The sequence below is a fragment of the Oncorhynchus clarkii genome, chromosome 9, assembly GCF_045791955.1.
Source record: "Oncorhynchus clarkii lewisi isolate Uvic-CL-2024 chromosome 9, UVic_Ocla_1.0, whole genome shotgun sequence".
In the NCBI taxonomy this organism is placed as follows: Eukaryota; Metazoa; Chordata; class Actinopteri; order Salmoniformes; family Salmonidae; genus Oncorhynchus; species Oncorhynchus clarkii.
In genome coordinates, this window is record NC_092155.1 from 54,516,675 (window position 1) to 54,534,822 (window position 18,148).

At 41.9% G+C, this 18,148-nt stretch overlaps 1 protein-coding gene across 1 annotated transcript in view; it reads left to right on the forward strand.

Moving 5' to 3' along the window:
• The window catches only part of LOC139416576 (ephrin type-A receptor 2-like), a 38,936-nt gene continuing 20,788 nt past the window's right edge, over positions 1 to 18,148 (forward strand). The window contains exons 1-3 of the mRNA XM_071165401.1: positions 1 to 113; positions 1,378 to 1,457; positions 3,567 to 4,218. Coding sequence (XP_071021502.1) covers positions 32 to 113; positions 1,378 to 1,457; positions 3,567 to 4,218 — 814 coding nt within the window. The 5' untranslated portion in view covers positions 1 to 31. The remainder of the gene's footprint in view (positions 114 to 1,377; positions 1,458 to 3,566; positions 4,219 to 18,148) is intronic.

The window sequence follows — 18,148 nt, forward strand, 5'->3', positions numbered from 1 at the left end:
TAGCCTAGAAATAAGAAGAACACTTTCCCAAATGGATCCCCGTGGAATTAAGCTCTTGTTGTTTTCCTATGTATTAATTAGCTTTATATTTATTACACTGCAAACTAAAGAAGGTAAGCGAAGTACTACTTTTACAAATATAATTTCTCCTCTTGCAACAAGTCTATCCTCCTATGTCCAGGTTGTGGGACCACGAGGAAGTTGAACATATAAAGCGCAGCGCAAGAACACACTGATACAATAACGCAACTTGTAGAAATGTTTGTTTTTTGTTGTTGCATTTTGACCACAAAGTTTTAAAAAAAAAATACATTCGATTATCAGCTGTCTATCCCTGATCACTTTATCAACATGAGGTTGGAATTTTGAATTTACAGATTGTCTCTAGATCAACAAGGTTGCAGTATGACATTGTTTGAACATATTAAAAATAGACTCTTAGACAAAAAAGACGATGCTACTTTGCCATAGTTGTCCTACACTGAAATAAAATGATCAGATACTTTTTCTAAAAAAAAATATTAAGTGGAGATTTCTTTCGATATTTTTTCAAAAGGAATTAAAAAACGATTTCACACTTGTCAGTCAGTGCAAGGTAGCCTAACAACTACATATGGCTGGGCTGAACATTCATGTCTGTTACTACTTAGTGCACGCTGAATGATAGAATATACTAACTTTATCATCTATTTAATCAAGTTAATGATTACACCCTAAGCTTCCTTTTTATTTTTAAGTCACTGAGATAGGCCTATGTTTAAGTCTCAATTTAGGAAGTGTAAGGGAATACAAAGTTAACTGGAGTAAATATTAGAGTGGCAATTATAATACCAAGAAGCAAATAAACTTCAAAGTGTACTTGTCCCAGCTCTCTCTGTTACAGCAATCACATTAAGACAAGATTACATCAAGAATAGTCTGATGGGTGACAATATTAGTTTATCCCTTGTGAATTATATATTATCACTTGTGTATGATGTCCAGCATAAGAAACAATGCCCTTGGCGACTTTTTCGAATCATAGTCGCACACCTCATGTAGCCTAGCCCATATGTTTTAATAAGCTTTGTATCACAACTAAAGTGGCCAAATACCATCTTAAAATGAAGCACATTAATCTGCTTTACATGGGGTGTAGAGCCTAACTGGCATATATTAGCAGCGCACGAGTTTCAAGTTTGGGGAAGACACCATAAAAATGCACCCTTTTATAATAATAGTATTACATGCATAATTGCATTTGCGGTCACTTTTGATAATGGTGTTTTCTGCTAATGGAACATTTGCGCTTATAGCCTACTAATATGTGCGCATTGCTCCGCTTCACTAAGTAAAGTTGTTGAATTAGACTTAATTTTGACTTTTACCCTTGTGCAGAGGTGCTGTTGGATATGAGGGCATCAGGGAGTGAGCTAGGCTGGCTGACCGGGCCATATGAACAAGGAGACAAGCAAGGGGTAAGTATCCATCCACTCTTTCCTATGCCCTGTTCCTGTACTCTTCTCTTTGGGGAAGTATGGCTGGAGTAGCACATAATATGCCATGTCTGAATGTCTCACCTTCACACTACTTTCACAACTCTTATTTGCCAGTATCTGCCTTTACAACTTGGTGCTCAAGTACAAATGTTAGTCATTGTAATGTCAAGTTAAATATGTGAAAGGGTCATATTATTCTAATGGGGGTTGGGTTTTAGTGCGTATCATGTCTGGACTCTCCAAGGGAGAGACAGACAGGAGAGAATGGCAGTTATAGCAAGCGTGGTAGAGAATACTTGTGGTTTTAAGTCCCTCGCTTCAGAATTGTATGTAAGGGTGCAATTAACTTAAGTTTGGAGCATATGGTACCTTTTGGGGAAAATTTGATGTAGCGAGTTAAGTTATCTGTCGTTTCCCATAAGTAGAAAATGGGTTCTTTCATCACAGTAAAACAGATTGTTGGTTTTTTTCTTATCGTTTGCTTTTGTGTCATGCGTGCTTGGGCCCAATTTTGTGTCATTAACATTTGAGTGGTCATTCAGTTGCATGCAAATAATTACAAGTTGGTCTATTTGATGGGTTGATGACTCAAAGGCAAATTTGGGCATGCTGAACATACATAATCCTATCTTAAAATTCCTCAAAATAGTGTCTTCAATTGTGTACTAACAGTTGTTGAATTTCACCTGGCACAATCTTGCTGAAGTTCAACAACTGTATAGACCAGGAAGATAAAGTTAATTGAAAGCCTGAATAGTTGTTATTTTACAATATTTTATGTTTTTATAGCACTTAATTGTAGACCAAATTGACACGTATCAAGATAATTATGATATCATGTATTATAATTCAAAATGTTTCTACCACGTTTGAATCACCCATTAAAACATTTTGCAATAGTTTTATGGAGCTGCTTGCTCTCGTGTTGCATGCCTCCGTTTATATGTGATGCCACACAGTCAGCCAACAAAGCACATTCTTTTAATAAATAGCATAGTGGTAACATGCAGAGAACAAACCACAGGCTCAGCCACCCGTGGGGCCAAATGTATTTGAGCATCCACTATTACGCTGAAGCATGTTAGAAGTAGGGCTGTTGCGGTGACCGTATTACCGCCACACCGGCGGTCACGAGTCATGAAGGCAGTCAAATTCCACATGACCATTTAGTCATGGTAATTAGGCTTCTCTAAATTAAGCATATAGGAGTACCTATTTCTTTGTTAACCGCTCAACACAGAATAGCCGCATGTGCGCACTCCCTCAAATCGCTTGGAGAAAATATACATTTTTTTATACAGGTTTGTTCAATTGTATCCTTCATACTATAAAATAATGCCACGGAATTATAAACAAATCTTGTCTGCTAAATGAACTAGCCCACAGCCATTTGGCATAACCAGATCAGGACCTAACATAAGGACAACTCAGAGTATGCTATTCTTTTCTTCTGAAATGAACTACATTTCTTCATATCATGCTTAATCATGCAAATAATGGATTTATTGTGAAGGTGTAGGCTAGATTACATGGATTTATTCAACTTTTTTGTGTGGAAGCCAGGAGATGCTAAATGTGTTTGCTAATTAACGGTCAATTACCGTGAGACCGACAGGTATTTGCTTGACAATCCCCGGCTGATGAAATTTCGTGACCGCCACAGCCCTAGTTGGAAGACTTCTCACTAAAATGTCTAACTGCTGTGGCAGCAAGAGTTGGATACATGGATCAACATCTTGCATAAGAAGCCTCATTGTTGACAGGCCTCAGGGGTATTTCAATAGTATTGTAAAAATCAGTGGGCTTCATTCCTTCGCTAAGACCTCTGGACTTTTCTCGCCACTTATGTCTTGATATGTTCCTTTGGGGTCTCCCTCACTCACTTTCCCTTTGCCTCCAGGGTTAAAATTACAGGGGTGCTAGTCACTCCTATAACAAATCAAGGCACCCCCATTAGAATTTAAAATGTCAACATGGGCAGTAGGGAACCCCCAATAAGCATTGAACATTTGAACTTTGCTCAAAATGTATCCCCCAGAGTAAGTGTTTGACTGAATCCCTGATAGTCTGTCTGTGTGGTTGTTTCAGTGGGAGGTGGTCCAGAGGACTCTCAACGGCTCACAGTTCTATACCTACTCGGTGTGTAACGTGGGCGAGCGTGAGCAGGACAACTGGCTGCGCACCACCTTCATCCAGCGCCGCCCGTCAGCCTCTAGAGTCTTCGTGGAGCTGCAGTTCATCGTGCGTGACTGCAACTCGTTCGACGGCTCATCGCTTACCTGCAAGGAGACCTTCAACCTGTTCTCCTCTGAGTCGGACGCTGATATCGGCACCAACTTCCGCAAGGGCCAGTTCAAGAAGGTGGCAACCATCGCACCCGACGAGATCACCAGCCGCAATGAGCTGCACATCAACACAGAGACGCGGGTGGTGGAGAGCCTCAGCAGGAAAGGGTTCTACCTTGCCTTCCAAGACATCGGGGCCTGTGTGGCGCTGCTCTCTGTCAGGGTCTACTACAAGACCTGCCCGGCCACTGTCAAAAGCCTGGCAGCCTTCCCTGAAACAGTGGCAGGGGGGGGGGAGAACCAGGCCCTGAGGGAGGTGGCGGGGGGCTGCGTAGAGAATGCTGTGAGCGAGGAGACGCCCCGCATCTACTGCACGGTGGATGGAGAGTGGGTGGTGCCCGTCGGACAGTGCCAATGCAGGCCCGGCTACGAGGCCGTCAACGGCACATGCCGAGGTAAGGTTTATGTTCCTTTGTTGGCTGGTGGTCTGAGAGTCTTTCCTCTCTCGCATCATGGATTCTAATGCTGTGTATGTGTGTGGGGGCTTGTGAGTGTGAGTTATGTTTTTTAATTTGTGTTGGCTATAAAAAATGCTAATATTTAAAAGGCAATTCCACAGTAACATAATGATGCTGAGACTCCGATTTTTCACTTGAACAATTTTTTTACAATTTCCACAGAATTTTACAAAACACATTTACTTAAAGAACAGCGCAAATGCAAAGTTTGGTAACAGAATGACGGAACAAACAGCACAAACAGTCATTCTGTTCCCAAACTTTGCATCTGCACTGTTCTTCATGTAAATGCATTTATGTTACATTTTTAGTGGAAATTGTTCAATGTCATCATTGTGCATATTTGGCTGGTTTGTTTAACTTTACAATCATTTGTTTTTGTTTGACATGCATTTTAAAGTGGAAAATCTGATTCTCGGCATCATTCCATAACTGAAAAGTGTTTGAGGTCACCCACTCTTGTTAGTAGCCATTTGTATCAGGACCTTTGGCCCTTGTAAGCCTTCTCTTATCTTAAATACTCATACGTAGTCTTACCTGGGCTTTGTAGTCATGTTGCCACCAAGTTGCATTCGAGTCCTCATCAGAGGCCCTCTAGTCTACATCTCCTCAGTCCTGCCGAAATGACAGATGTTGCTCAAAGACTGGAGAGGCAGAAGTCACTCTGAAACTGTACTGGTGGTGTATTGACTTCTGCAAGGTAAGAGGAGGGTAGAGAGGTGGAAGAGAAAAAGCCTGTCTGGTTATCAATTCAATTTCAATTCAATTTCAGTTCTCTGGCTTTCTTCGTTACATGCATCAGAGAAATTGTCATTCCTTAAGTCATTGGGCATTCCTTCTCTCCCTCTCTCTCTCATATCTGCTGTAAGAGACTAGGTTTCACCATGTGAGTGTTTTTGTGTGTGACTGCAGCAGGGTGAGAGAGAGAGAGAGAGAGTGAGCATGTTGGCATGCTCAGGCCTGTTAGGAGCTGTTCCGCGATGTGGCACCACAAAACTCCCATCACCGGAACATTAAGCATGTTGCTACACCACTGATTTTGGAAGACACACACACACACACACACACAATCTGTTTCCCCTCAATTGGGTGTGTGTGTGTGTGTGTGTGTGTGTGTGTGTGTGTGTGTGTGTGTGTGTGTGTGTGTGTGTGTGTGTGTGTGTGTGTGTGTGTGTGTGTGTGTGTGTGTGTGTGTGTGTGTGTGTGTGTGTGTGTGTGTGTGATAAAAAAATTAAAAAAGAAGTGAGGAATGGAATGTAAAGGTAGGAGAACAATGAGGTGCAGTGTTGAGCTGTAGGCACTGGCTCCTCTCACCCTCCCCTTCCCATTCTCCACTGCATTCCTCTTCCAGTTACTCCCAGATTACTGCAGGTCTGAGGAATTCCCTATGGAAAACTCCTGGGCTGTGTCCCAAATAGAACCCTATTCCCTATATAGTGCACTACTTTTGACCACAGCCCTATACATAGGGAATAGGATGCAATTTGGGACGCACTCCTGCTCCCACCTTACAGAAAAAATTTATTGAGGCTGAATACAGGTTGAATACAGAAAGCTACCATGTAAGGTGAATGAGCTTGGCATTAGGTGTGGAAACGTACACAGATAAAACTGTGCATGCAGTACATCAAATGCACACGCAAAGACATATACACACACACCCTCTTCCACCCCATGCAGTGTGCTCCAGTTGACTCACTGTTGACATTGACAGTTTTCTTCCTTAAAGGGTAAGTAGCATAAATGTAATCACTTGTAACATATGGATTAGCATTAGAATGCGCATCAAAAGTCCCAATGCAAAGTTACATTTCACTTTTCTATTTTTCGAGTTATTACATAAAACTGATCAGAATGCTGAAGTTATGCTGGAAAAACATTTGCGTGGTGTGACGTAATATGGATAACCTGGCAAGCCAGACTATTCCCTATAATATAAACTCCAACAGAAATAATTTATAATTAAACAAATCGTTTGCACTCAAATTTTCTGCCTATTTGCAAGCTACTACTTTATGAATGTATTGTTACATATCAGCTTGCAAGGTTGCTAGCCAACTAGCCTACTTACGTTAGGCCTACCAGCCTGCTAACTTATGTTAGCACTGTGTGAGTCAGCCAGTTGCTATCGACACCTAGCTTACAGCTATATTAAAGTAAACCAAAGTTTCCTAAATGCATAACCCCATCTAACCAATTATCAAATAATGTTACCAGTATATGCCGTTATCTTAGCTAGCAAGAAAGCCATCCTGCTAAAGTTTATTTTAGCCTGCTAGCTAGCCAACCACCACATTCAACATAGCTGAGTAGTAAGCCAGACAACAACTAGTCTAGCACAAGCTGGAACCCACAGAACACAAAAACAAAAATTGCCATCAGATATAAAGTAGAGAGAGCAGAGACTTACCAATTGACGCTAAATTAGCTACCTAAGTTAAAGAGCCAATGAGAGGCCTTCAGAAGGAGAGGCCATTTCACCAGCCGAGGGAGAGTCAGCTAATCCACATTGAATTTAACCGGTTTATCTCCATCACTGCAGACTCTCGCGATGTACCAGTAGGTCGGTAGGAAATAGAGGTTGCAGGCCTCACGCTCGGCACAGCACCTGGTTTCAGTCAGTCTCATTCCAAAACCGAATAAACCGGTCCCGCTTCAAAGCTAGCTTCTAATTTCTGAGTCGTAACTCCGTCCTTGTGGATATTATGGCAATATGTGGGTATTACTGCACTAGCTACGAATGACGGAAAACTACTACAATGCTCGCTTGACTACCACTACTAAACGCACAGGAGAAGAGATCTTTCGCATGAAGTTATATGGTTTCTTTGTAGATTTTCACCAGCACCAACACTTGGTTTGGAATGTAATTACATGCTAGCATAGCGAGTAGCTAACGTTAGCCAGCTGGAACTAGCTAGGTAGCACCGGTTCTCCAAATGATGTTGAGAAATAGTGCATTGTGGGTAGTTCTGAAGCTATCCGGAAATAAGTTAAGAAATATGTAAAATTCTCAAACCACTGTTTGTACACTGAACAAAAATATAAACGCAACATGCAACAATTTCAAAGATTTTACTGAGTTACAATTCATATAAGGACATTTGTCAATTGAAATTAATTAATTAGGCCCTGATATATGGATTTCACATGACAGGGAATACCATTAAATAAAAACAGTCTATCTGGTGTGGCCATCATTTGCGTCATGCAGCCTGACACATCTTCTTCGCATAGAGTTGATCAGGCTGTTGATTGTGCCCTGTTGAATGTTGTCCCACTCCTCTTCAATGGATTTGTGAAGTTGTTTGGTATTGGCAGGAACTAGAACACGCTGTCGTACACGTCGCAAACATGCTCAGTGGGTGACATGTCTGCTGAGTATGGAGGCTATGGAAGAACTGGGACTTTTTCAGCTTCGAGGAATTGTGTACAGGTCTTTGCGACATGGGGCTGTGCATTATTGTACTGAAACATAAGGTGATTGTGGCGGATGTATGGCACAACAATGGGCCTCTGGATCACTTCACGGTATCTGTGCAATCAAATGGCCTTCGATAAAATTTCATTGTATTTGTTGTCCATAGCTTATGGCTGCCTATACCATAACCCACCGCCACCATGGGGCACTCTGTTCACGTTGACATCAGCAAACCGCTTTCCCCCACAAAGCCATCTGCCCGGTACAGTTAAAACTGGGATTCATCTGTGAAGAGCACACTTGTCTGGCATACCAGTGGCCATTGAAGGTGAGCATTTGCCCACTGAAGTCGGTTACGATGATAAACTGCAGTCAGGTCAACACCCTGGTCAGGATGACGAGCACGCAGATGAGTTTCCCTGAGATGGTTTCTGACAGTTTTTGCAGAAATTCTTCGGTTGTGCAATCCCAGACGGGTGGTGGGTCTCAGATGATCCCGCAGGTGAAGAAGCCAGATGTGGAGGTCCTGGTCTGGCGTGGTTAAACCTGGTCAGTGGTTGTGAGGCCAGTTGGACATACTGCCAAATTCTTTAAAATGACAGTGGCTTATAGTAGATAATTGAATGTTAATTTACAGTGGGGCAAAAAAGTATTTAGTCAGCCACCAATTGTGCAAGTTCTCCCACTTAAAAAGATGAGAGAGGCCTGTAATTGTCATCATAGGTACACTTCAACTATGACAGACAATGAGAAAAAAATATCCAATAAATCACATTGTAGGATTTTTAATGAATTTATTTGCAAATTATGGTGGAAAATAAGTATTTGATCAATAACAAAAGTTTATCTGAATACTTTGTTATATACCCTAAACGTTTTCTGTAAGTCTTCACAAGGTTTTCACACACTGTTGCTGGTATTTTGGCCCATTCCTCCATGCAGATCTCCTCTAGAGCAGTGATGTTTTGGGGCTGTTGCTGGGCAACACGGACTTTCAACTCCCTCCAAAGATTTTCTATGGGGTTGAGATCTGGAGACTGGCTAGGCCACTCCAGGACCTTGAAATGCTTCTTACGAAGCCACTCCTTCGTTGCCCGGGTTTGGGATCATTGTCATGCTGAAAGACCCAGCCACGTTTCATCTTCAATGCCCTTGCTGATGGAAGGAGGTTTTCACTCAAAATCTCACGATACATGGCCCCATTCATTCTTTCCTTTACACAGATCAGTCGTCCTGGTCCCTTTGCAGAAAAACAGCCCCAAAGCATGATGTTTCCACCCCCATGCTTCACAGTAGGTATGGTGTTCTTTGGATGCAACTCAGCATTCTTTGTCCTCTAAACACGACGAGTTGAGTTTCTACCAAAAAGTTATATTTTGGTTTCATCTGCCCATATGACATTCTCCCTATCTTCTTCTGGATCATCCAAATGCTCTCTAACAAACTTCAGATGGGCCTGGACATGTACTGGCGTAAGCAGGGGGGCATGTCTGGCACTGCAGGATTTGAGTCCCTGGCGGCGTAGTGTGTTACTGATGGTAGGCTTTGTTACTTTGGTCCCAGCTCTCTGCAGGTCATTCACTAGGTCCCCCCGTGTGGTTCTGGGATTTTTGCTCACTGTTCTTGTGATCATTTTGACCCCACGGGGTGAGATCTTGCGTGGAGCCCCAGATCGAGGGAGATTATCAGTGGTTTTGTATGTCTTCCATTTCCTAATAATTGCTCCCACAGTTGATTTCTTCAAACCAATCTGCTTACCTATTGCAGATTCAGTCTTCCCAGCCTGGTGCAGGTCTACAATTTTGTTTCTGGTGTCCTTTGACAGCTCTTTGGTCTTGGCCATAGTGGAGTTTGGAGTGTGACTGTTTGAGGTTGTGGACAGGTGTCTTTTATACTGATAACAAGTTCAAACAGGTGCCATTAATACAGGTAATGAGTGGAGGACAGAGGAGCCTCTTAAAGAAGTTACAGGTCTGTGAGAGCCAGAAATCTTGCTTGTTTGTAGGTGACCAAATACTTGTTTTACACCATCATTTGCAAATAAATTCATTACAAATCCTACAATGTGATTTTCTGGATTAGTTGAAGTGTACCTATGATGAAAATTACAGGCATCTCTCATCTTTTTAAGTGGGAGAACTTGCACAATTGGTGGCTGACTAAATACTTTTTTGCCCCACTGTATCTGGCAACAGCTCTGATGGACATTCCTGCAGTCAGCATGCCAAGTGCAAACTCCCTTAACTTGAGAAATCTGTGGCATTGTGTTGTGTGACAAAACTGCACATTTTCGAGTTGCCTTTTATTGTCCCCAGCACAAGGTGCACCCGTGTAATGGTAATGCTGTTCAATTAGCTTATTGATATGCCACACCTGTCAGGTGGATGGATTATCTTGGGAAAGGAGAAATGCTCACTAACAGGGATGTAAATACATTTGTGCACAAAATTAAGAAATAAGCTTTTTTTGGATATGGAATATTTCTGGGATCTTTTAATTTCAGCTCATGAAACATGAGACCAACACTTTACGTGTTACATTTATATTTTTGTTCAGTATAGTTATAGGTTACCAGATCGTGACTACAACTAAGTCTTTGACCACACTGTGTTGAGTAAAAATTCATGCTTCCTACCCTCTAAGAATGCCTTTCTTTACACATAATCTTTGCTGGCAGAAAGGAACACAAACTTTGTGTTACCACACAAAGACACACATTTGACCTGGCTGCTCCTTGGATTGTGTCGAGCTGACCGTGCCCACACCCTGTCACCCACATTAAAGCCATATGTACACTCATCCCAGAGCTGGGCAAATATGTCTTAAGGCCAACTTGACCTGCATTCCAAATGGCATCCTATTCCCTATGAACTGCACTACTTTTGACCAGGGCCATTTGAGACGCACATTTGAGACGCACACTCAGTATCTAAATGCTCTTGTTTACACACAGTCTGAATGTTGTTGAGCTCTTTTTTTTGTCTGTGGGAAAAATCCTGAGGGAACCAGTAAATTAGTTCTGTTAGGGTTATTTTCTCCCAACGGAGGATTTCCCTTTTCCAGTAATCTAGGCCTAGTTTTCCTCTCTCCTAAACTGATGTCGGTGACTAAATTGAAGCTGCATGACTGTGCCTGCCGTGTGGTGAATGACTTTATGGGTAGTAATTGACTTGGGTGTGTGTGCTTTATGTGCAGTAACTACTGGTTCTGCCTGCGTCTTTGTCTTCCTATCCTCATTTCTTTTGCTCGTTCTATTTAATTTTTTCTCTCTCGTAATCTCTTTTATTGCTCCCAGGCTCTACCCCCCCCTTCTAATTCCATTTTCCAACTCTCCTGTAAGTTTTATGATCAAAAGTAACATTATTACTGACTATTCCCTCATGGAACCAGCTACAAGACAACATTTTTCTATTGCTCTCTGGATGATGAAGATATTATTATGGTTGGTCTGGGTGCATCTACTGAATGTGACACCAATTGAATCGCAACATCCCGTTTCACACGACCCAGATGTGACTATTTAGACTTTGTGCTGTTCTGTGTATGCCAGTAAATAAAACAAGTATGTTTTGCTTATTTGACAACTGTCTCCAAAAATAATAAACAGACGCTACATTTGAAAAGTATCCCTGATCTGTGTACCGTAGTTTGGTAGGGATACACATACTGTACATCACAGGAGGCTGCTGAGGTCAGAATCAAATCACATTTTTATTGGTCACATACACATTTAGCAGATGTTATTGCAGATGTAGCGAAATGCTTGTGTTCCTAGCTCCAACAGTGCAGTAGTATTGAAAAACGATTCACAACAATACACACATGTAAAAGAACAGAATTAAGAAATATATAAATATTAGATTGAGCAATGTTGTAGTGGCTTTGACTAAAATACAGTATATACATATAAGATGTGAAAACATTATTTAAACAATATTAAAGTGGCCAGTGATTCCAAGTCTATGTATATAGGGCAGCAGGGTTGTGGAAGCCGGCTAGTGATGGCTATTTAAGTCTGATGGCCCTAAGCTGTTTTTCCGTCTCTCGGTCCCAGCTTTGATGCACCTGTACTGACCTCGCCTTCTGGATGATAGTTGGTGTGAACAGGCCGTGGCTTGGGTAGTTGATGTCCTTGATAATCTTTTTGACCTACCTGTGACATCGGGTGCTGTCGGCGTCCTGGAGGGCAGGTAGTTTGCCCCCGGTGATTCGTTGAGCAGACCGCATAGGAGAGACCTGCGGTTGCGGGCGGTGCAGTTTGCCTTACCAGGCAGTGATACAGCCCGACATTATGCTCTCAATTGTAATAGTTTGTTGGTCTTAGCCAAATTTAGTTGAAGAGGTGCTGTTGCTCCTTCACCACACTGTGTGGGTGGACCATTACAACAAGCCTACAAGCCCTCAGTCCAGCTTTTCTCAGCCTATAGCGGACAGTCTGAGCACTGATGGAGGGATTGTGCGTTCCTGGTGTAATTTGGGCAGTTGTTGTTGCCATCCTGTACCGCAGGTGTGATGTTCGGATGTACCGATCCTGTGCAGGTGTTGTTACACGTGGTCTGCCACTGCGAGGACCATCAGCTGTCCGTCCTGTCTCCCTGTAGCGCTGTCTTAGGTGTCTCACAGTACGGACATTGCAATTTATTGCCCTGGCCACATCTGCAGTCCTCATGGCTCCTTGCAGCATGCCTAAGGCACGTTCACGCAAATGAGCACGGACCCTGGGCATCTTTCTTTTGGTGTTTTTCAGTCAGTAGAAAGGCATCTTTGGTGTCCTAAGTTTTCATAAGTGTGACCTTAATTGCCTACCGTCTGTAAGCTGTTAGTGTCTTAACAACTGTTCCACAGGTGCATGTTCTTTAATTGTTTATGGGTTATTGAATAAGCATGGGAAACAGTGTTTAATCCCTTTATAATGAAGATCTATGACGTTATTTGGATTTTTACAAATTATCTTTGAAAGACAGGGTCCTGAAAAGGGCTGTTTCTTTTTTTGCTTAGTTTACGTATTCCTCTTGTCCAAATGGAATAGGGCAGTGTGATGGCGATTGCATCGTCTGTGGATCTAAGGTATCAAGGAAGGTAGAGGTGATATGATCCTTAACTAGCCTCTCAAAGCACTTCATGAAAGTTATAGTCTTGGTAGTAATGCTGGGGATATCCAAAAGTAATTTCCAGTTGTATGTAATAACACAAAAATCTTTCTGGTCTAATAATGTAAGAAATATCACACAGAAAAATGAAATACTGCTGCTTAGGAGCTAGAAGCAGAGCTGCCATATCTGTTGGCACCGTCTCATATTGGCTCATAATAATGGCCGGAATAGAGCAAATGTAATGGCATCAAACATCTGGAAACCATGTATTTCATACTATTCCGCTCCAGTCATTAACACGAGCCCATTCTCCCCAATTAAGGTGCCACCAACCTCCTGTGCTGTACATGCAGCAAAAACAGTTGCCATTCTTCACATATTGGACAAGAAACGTCCACATTTTGTCCAGATAAAATGTAAACTGAAATGTAAAAACTTTTTAATGTTCTGAATATGTCTACTGGGATCACAGCATTGATATGACACAGGTGATAGTGAATACTTGACAAAAAGAGAGGATTCACCCCAGTTTACTCCCTAGAGAGTCATTATGAAGAGCGGAACAATTGTTATTTTGGTGCGACATATCAGCCGTGCAGTCTGGTGCTGGAACCAACTTGTTTATTGTAATCAGAAAGAAACGTCTCTGGGACTGGTTTGTGACGTTTTGTTCTTTATCAGATGGGGTGCGTAGGCCTACAGTGTTACATATACTATTTTCCGCTCCATGGAATCCATAGCTTAAGAGGAGTCATCATTATGGATACTGTGGATTTACTTGGCCTATGATTGCATTGTGTTGATAGTCAAATAAATCCTCATTGAGGGCTATTTTTGGACTTTCAGCAGATGTTCATATCAGTCTTTCTTTCTTAACCTTTGAAAATGGGGAGGTTTCAGGAGATTGACTGTGATTACATTGAATGTGTTTCTGTGATCTTGTGCCAAGTTGATATCGACCTCTCAAACTGAGGTTTAGAGCGTGGGCTAGATAATGGAGGGACTCTGAGTAAATTGCCTCATCAGTGTCATGCGCTATCATGGTGAAGCTCCATTTGGAATAAATGTAGGACCCGTCAATATTCCTAAAAAAATTCACGCCATAGTGGCCAATATTTATCTAAATTGTGAATTATAAACATGTTTCACTGATGCTGTTGAATTAGTGCGTTTGAATTGATGGCGCAAGTTTAGCCTTTGCTTTTACATGAATTCAATAGGCCTATAAGGTGTGGTTACAATGTCACATGTCAAATCCTATTGATTTTAGGATCCAGCGGTACAGTTAAAGGGGTAATCAGCAGGTAAAACTAACAGCATAGACCCAACCCCTGTTTCGGTAAAAGCGGAGGGATGGGGCTTGAAAGATGTAACTAATCTCAAATTCATAGACTGAGCTATGGATGTTTTATAGTTTATAATTTATAGTTTTAACCAACCATGTATAGTGTTTTAAATGTACGTTGTTTACAAACATTGGTGTAAAACAAGCTCATATTTCGGGTCCTGATGGGGTACGACAGCTGGAAAGGAGAATACCTAGCCAGTTACAACAACTGAATGCATTCAACTGAAATGTGTTTAACCCAACCCACCTGAATCAGAGATGTGCGGGGGGGGGCTTCCTTAATCGACATTCATGTCATCGGCAACATGTCAACTTTGCTCATGAGGCATTTATAAGCTTATAGTCTACAATGGGGACATATCATTCATTTACAAGTCCAAAAATGGATGTAGCAACTGCAGATTGCAGACTGCTACAGTGCATTCGGAAAGTATTCAGACCGCTTGACTTTTATTTTCTTATGTTACAGCCTTATTCTAAAATGGATTAAATAATTTTTTCTCTCTTTAATCTACCCACAACACCCCATAATGACAAAGCAAAAACAGTTGTTTTGTTTGTTTTTTATTTGCAAATGTATAAAAAATAAACGGATAAAATGTACATAAGTATTCAGACCCTTTACTCAGTACTTTGTTGAAGCACCTTTGGCATTGATTACAGCCTCAAGTCTTCTTGGGTATGACGCTACAAGCTTGGCACACCTGTATTTGGGGAATTTCTTCCATTCTTATCTGCAGATCATCTCAAGCTCTGTCAGGTTGGATGGGGAGCGTTGCTGCACAGCTATTTTCAGGTCTCTCCAGAGATGTTCGATCGGGTTCAAGTCCGGGCTCTGGCTGGGCAACTCAAGGACATTGAGACTTGTCCCGAAGCCACTCCTGTGTTGTCTTGGCTGTGTGCTTAAGGTTGTTGTCTTGTTGGAAGGTGAATTTCTGCCCCTGTTTGAGGTTCTGAGTGCTCTGGAGAAGGTTTTCATCAAGGATCTCTGTTTACTTTGCTCCGTTCATATTTCCCTCGATCCTGACTAGTCTCTCAGTCCCTGCCGCTGAAAAACATCCCTTTAGCACGATGCTTCTACCACCGTGCTTCACTGTAGGGATGGTGCCAGGTTTCCTCCAGACGTGATGCTTGGCATTCAGGCCAAAGAGTTCAATCTTGGTTTCATCAGACCAGAGAATCTTGTTTCTCATGGTCTGAGAGTTCTTTAGATGCCTTTTTGGCAATCTCCAAGCGGGCTGTCATGTGCCTTTTTTGCTGAGGAGTGGCTTCCGTCTGGCCACTCTACCATAAAGGCCTACTTGGTGGAGTGCTGCAGAGATGGTTGTCCTTCTGGAAGGTTCTCCCAACTCCACAGAGGAACTCTGGAGCTCTGTCAGAGTGACCATCGGGTTCTTGTTCAGCTCCCTAAACAAGGCCCTTCTCTCCCGATTGCTCAGTTTGGCCGGGCGGACAGCTCTAGGAAATCTTGGTGGTTCCAAACTTCTTCCATTCAAGAATGATGGCAGCCACTGTGCTCTTGGTGACCTTCAATGCTGCATAATTGTTTTGTTACCCTTCCCCAGATCTGTGCCTCAACACAGTCCTGTCTCAGAGCTCTACGGACAATTCCTTCGACCTCATGGCTTGGTTTTTGCTCTGATATGCATTGTCAACTGTGGGACCTTTTTATATAGGCAGGGGTGTGCCTTTCCAAATGATGTACAATCAATTGAATTTACCACAGGTGGACTCCAAGTTGTAGCAACATCTCAAGGATGATCAATGGAAACAGGATGCACCTGATCTCAATTTTGAGTCTCATATCAAAGCGTCTGAAGCTTCTGTAAATAAGGTTTTTCTGTTTATTTTTTATTTTTATACATTTGCAAACATTTCTAAAAACCTGTGTTCACTTTGTCATTATGGGGTATTTTGTGTAGATTGATTACATTTTTTATTTTTGCCATGTTAGATTAAGGCTGTAAAGTAACAATGTGGGGGAAAAGTCCAGGGGTCTGAATACTTTCCGAAGGCACTGTAAGTGATGTTCTTGGTCCCAATCGATCAACACAAGCCTTTGCGGCCCATTAAACTGAACATGATAAGTACCTCATCATTTAGCGATGTTTTTGTTTTAAACTCAAATTTGCTTGTTTTCGCTTTGTCGTTATGGGGTATTGTGTGTAGATTGAGGAAAATGTTTTATTTAACCCATTTTAGAAGAAGGCTGTAAGTAAAAGTGGAGGGGTGTGAATACTTTCCGAATGCACTGTATATGGTGCTCTGGTCTTCCTCTAACATCTGTAAAAAATATATATTTTCAATGGATCCTCAATAACCTATAGAATGATATTTATAGTTGGCTTATTCAATTTTTTTCTGTTCAAGACTCACGCTCCCATGATTCCATTCTTCGAAACCACTCCCACCTTCACCGCCGAAGTTGCAGCTCCGGCAGCCATTGCTCCCTTCCAAATAGCCTATATTTTTGTATATTATATTATACTTTTTATTAGTTCCAATAGGTCTACAGTGTTGTGGCTTGGACAATTGTTAAGGCTGTTATTGTTTAACACTTTTTAATTTTTGAGATGCAGCAGGATTAGCTACTTAGCTAGCTAGCATTGCTAATGTTATCACCAAAGATAAGGGTTTCAATCATGAAAGACTAGGATTTTGTAGTGATTTCATAATAAATGTTGAGTTCTAACAGGACTATATGTTAAGATCGTCGCTAAGATTAAACTGCTGTTATTGTTGCAAACACTATTTCGGATGTAGCACTAGCGTGCTAGCATACCATCAAACTAACTTATAGTTAGCATTCGTTAGCATCTAAATTATAATTTATTTTTGAGTGTAATGCAATGGATTGGTGACAATGACATTTGGATATATTTGGCAAGGTATTCATGCAAGCATTATATTATTACAACCCAAAAGTAATGTGAAATGCACTCAAGTTATGACATAAGCTTTGTCTAGGCTTGCTAGCCATAAGATAACTGCAGACTGGGTGGAGCATTGCATCCTGGGAGGTGAAATGGACTCTGGGACTTGGACAATACTGTAGATGAGGACAATGTAGAAGTAAAGAAAAATGAGGTATCGTGCAGTATGACTGACAAAAACAATAACTTAAATGTCTATCAAATCTTACAGTAGTGCATATATACCAACAGCATAATAACTGGTTATAAACATTTGGTGTCTCAGTGTTGAATTTGTATGAGTCAAAGACATTTGTCCCATTATTCTACCAGTATCCAGCCATATAAGTACTCCCAGGTGCCACATAGCTCCATTTCCAGGGCAGGTTTTGGGTGCATATTTCCTCTGTATGGCATTCCTGTGCAACGTGGTGGTGGTGGGGCCGTGGAGATTTGTGTATTGTGCTGCTGGTGTGTGAGCTCAGACCCCCCCCCCCCCCCCCCCCCCCCCGGACAGGACGGGCTCCAGCGGAAACCGGACGCCACCTAATCCGCAGCCACTCTCCATTGTTTTCCATTGTTGCCCGCAGTCACTCCTTTTTCACTCCACCGATTTATAAGTAATTTTGTTTATTGGTTCATTTGGCCTCTCTTAACAGGAAGTAGACATGTTGTTGGAATTCAGCATGTACTGCCACCTGGATGTCTAGCCTGGACTTTAAGGAAAGACAAAGGAAGTGTGTCCTAGATGACCGTGGTGGCTGTTGTTTGGGCAGTGTAGTTGAAGGACGGGTCACGGGACATCTATTTAGTGTTAGACCTCTGTTGGTTTGTGTGATGGTTGTTTTAATGGCATTGTTAGTTTACAAGCATTTCGCCACACCCGCAGTAACATCTGCTAATCACGTGTATGTAACCAATAAAATGTGATTTGATGGCTTCTTTCTTCCTATTTGTACCTCTCTCTCCCATTTGCACTACTCCCTGTTCTGTGAGCAGCCCGAGGGAGGAGGAGTGTGAAGAGAAAGGGATTAGGGAATGTATTGTGTTTGTTAAAAACCAGATGCAAGCCTAAGTGGAATTGTAAAACAGA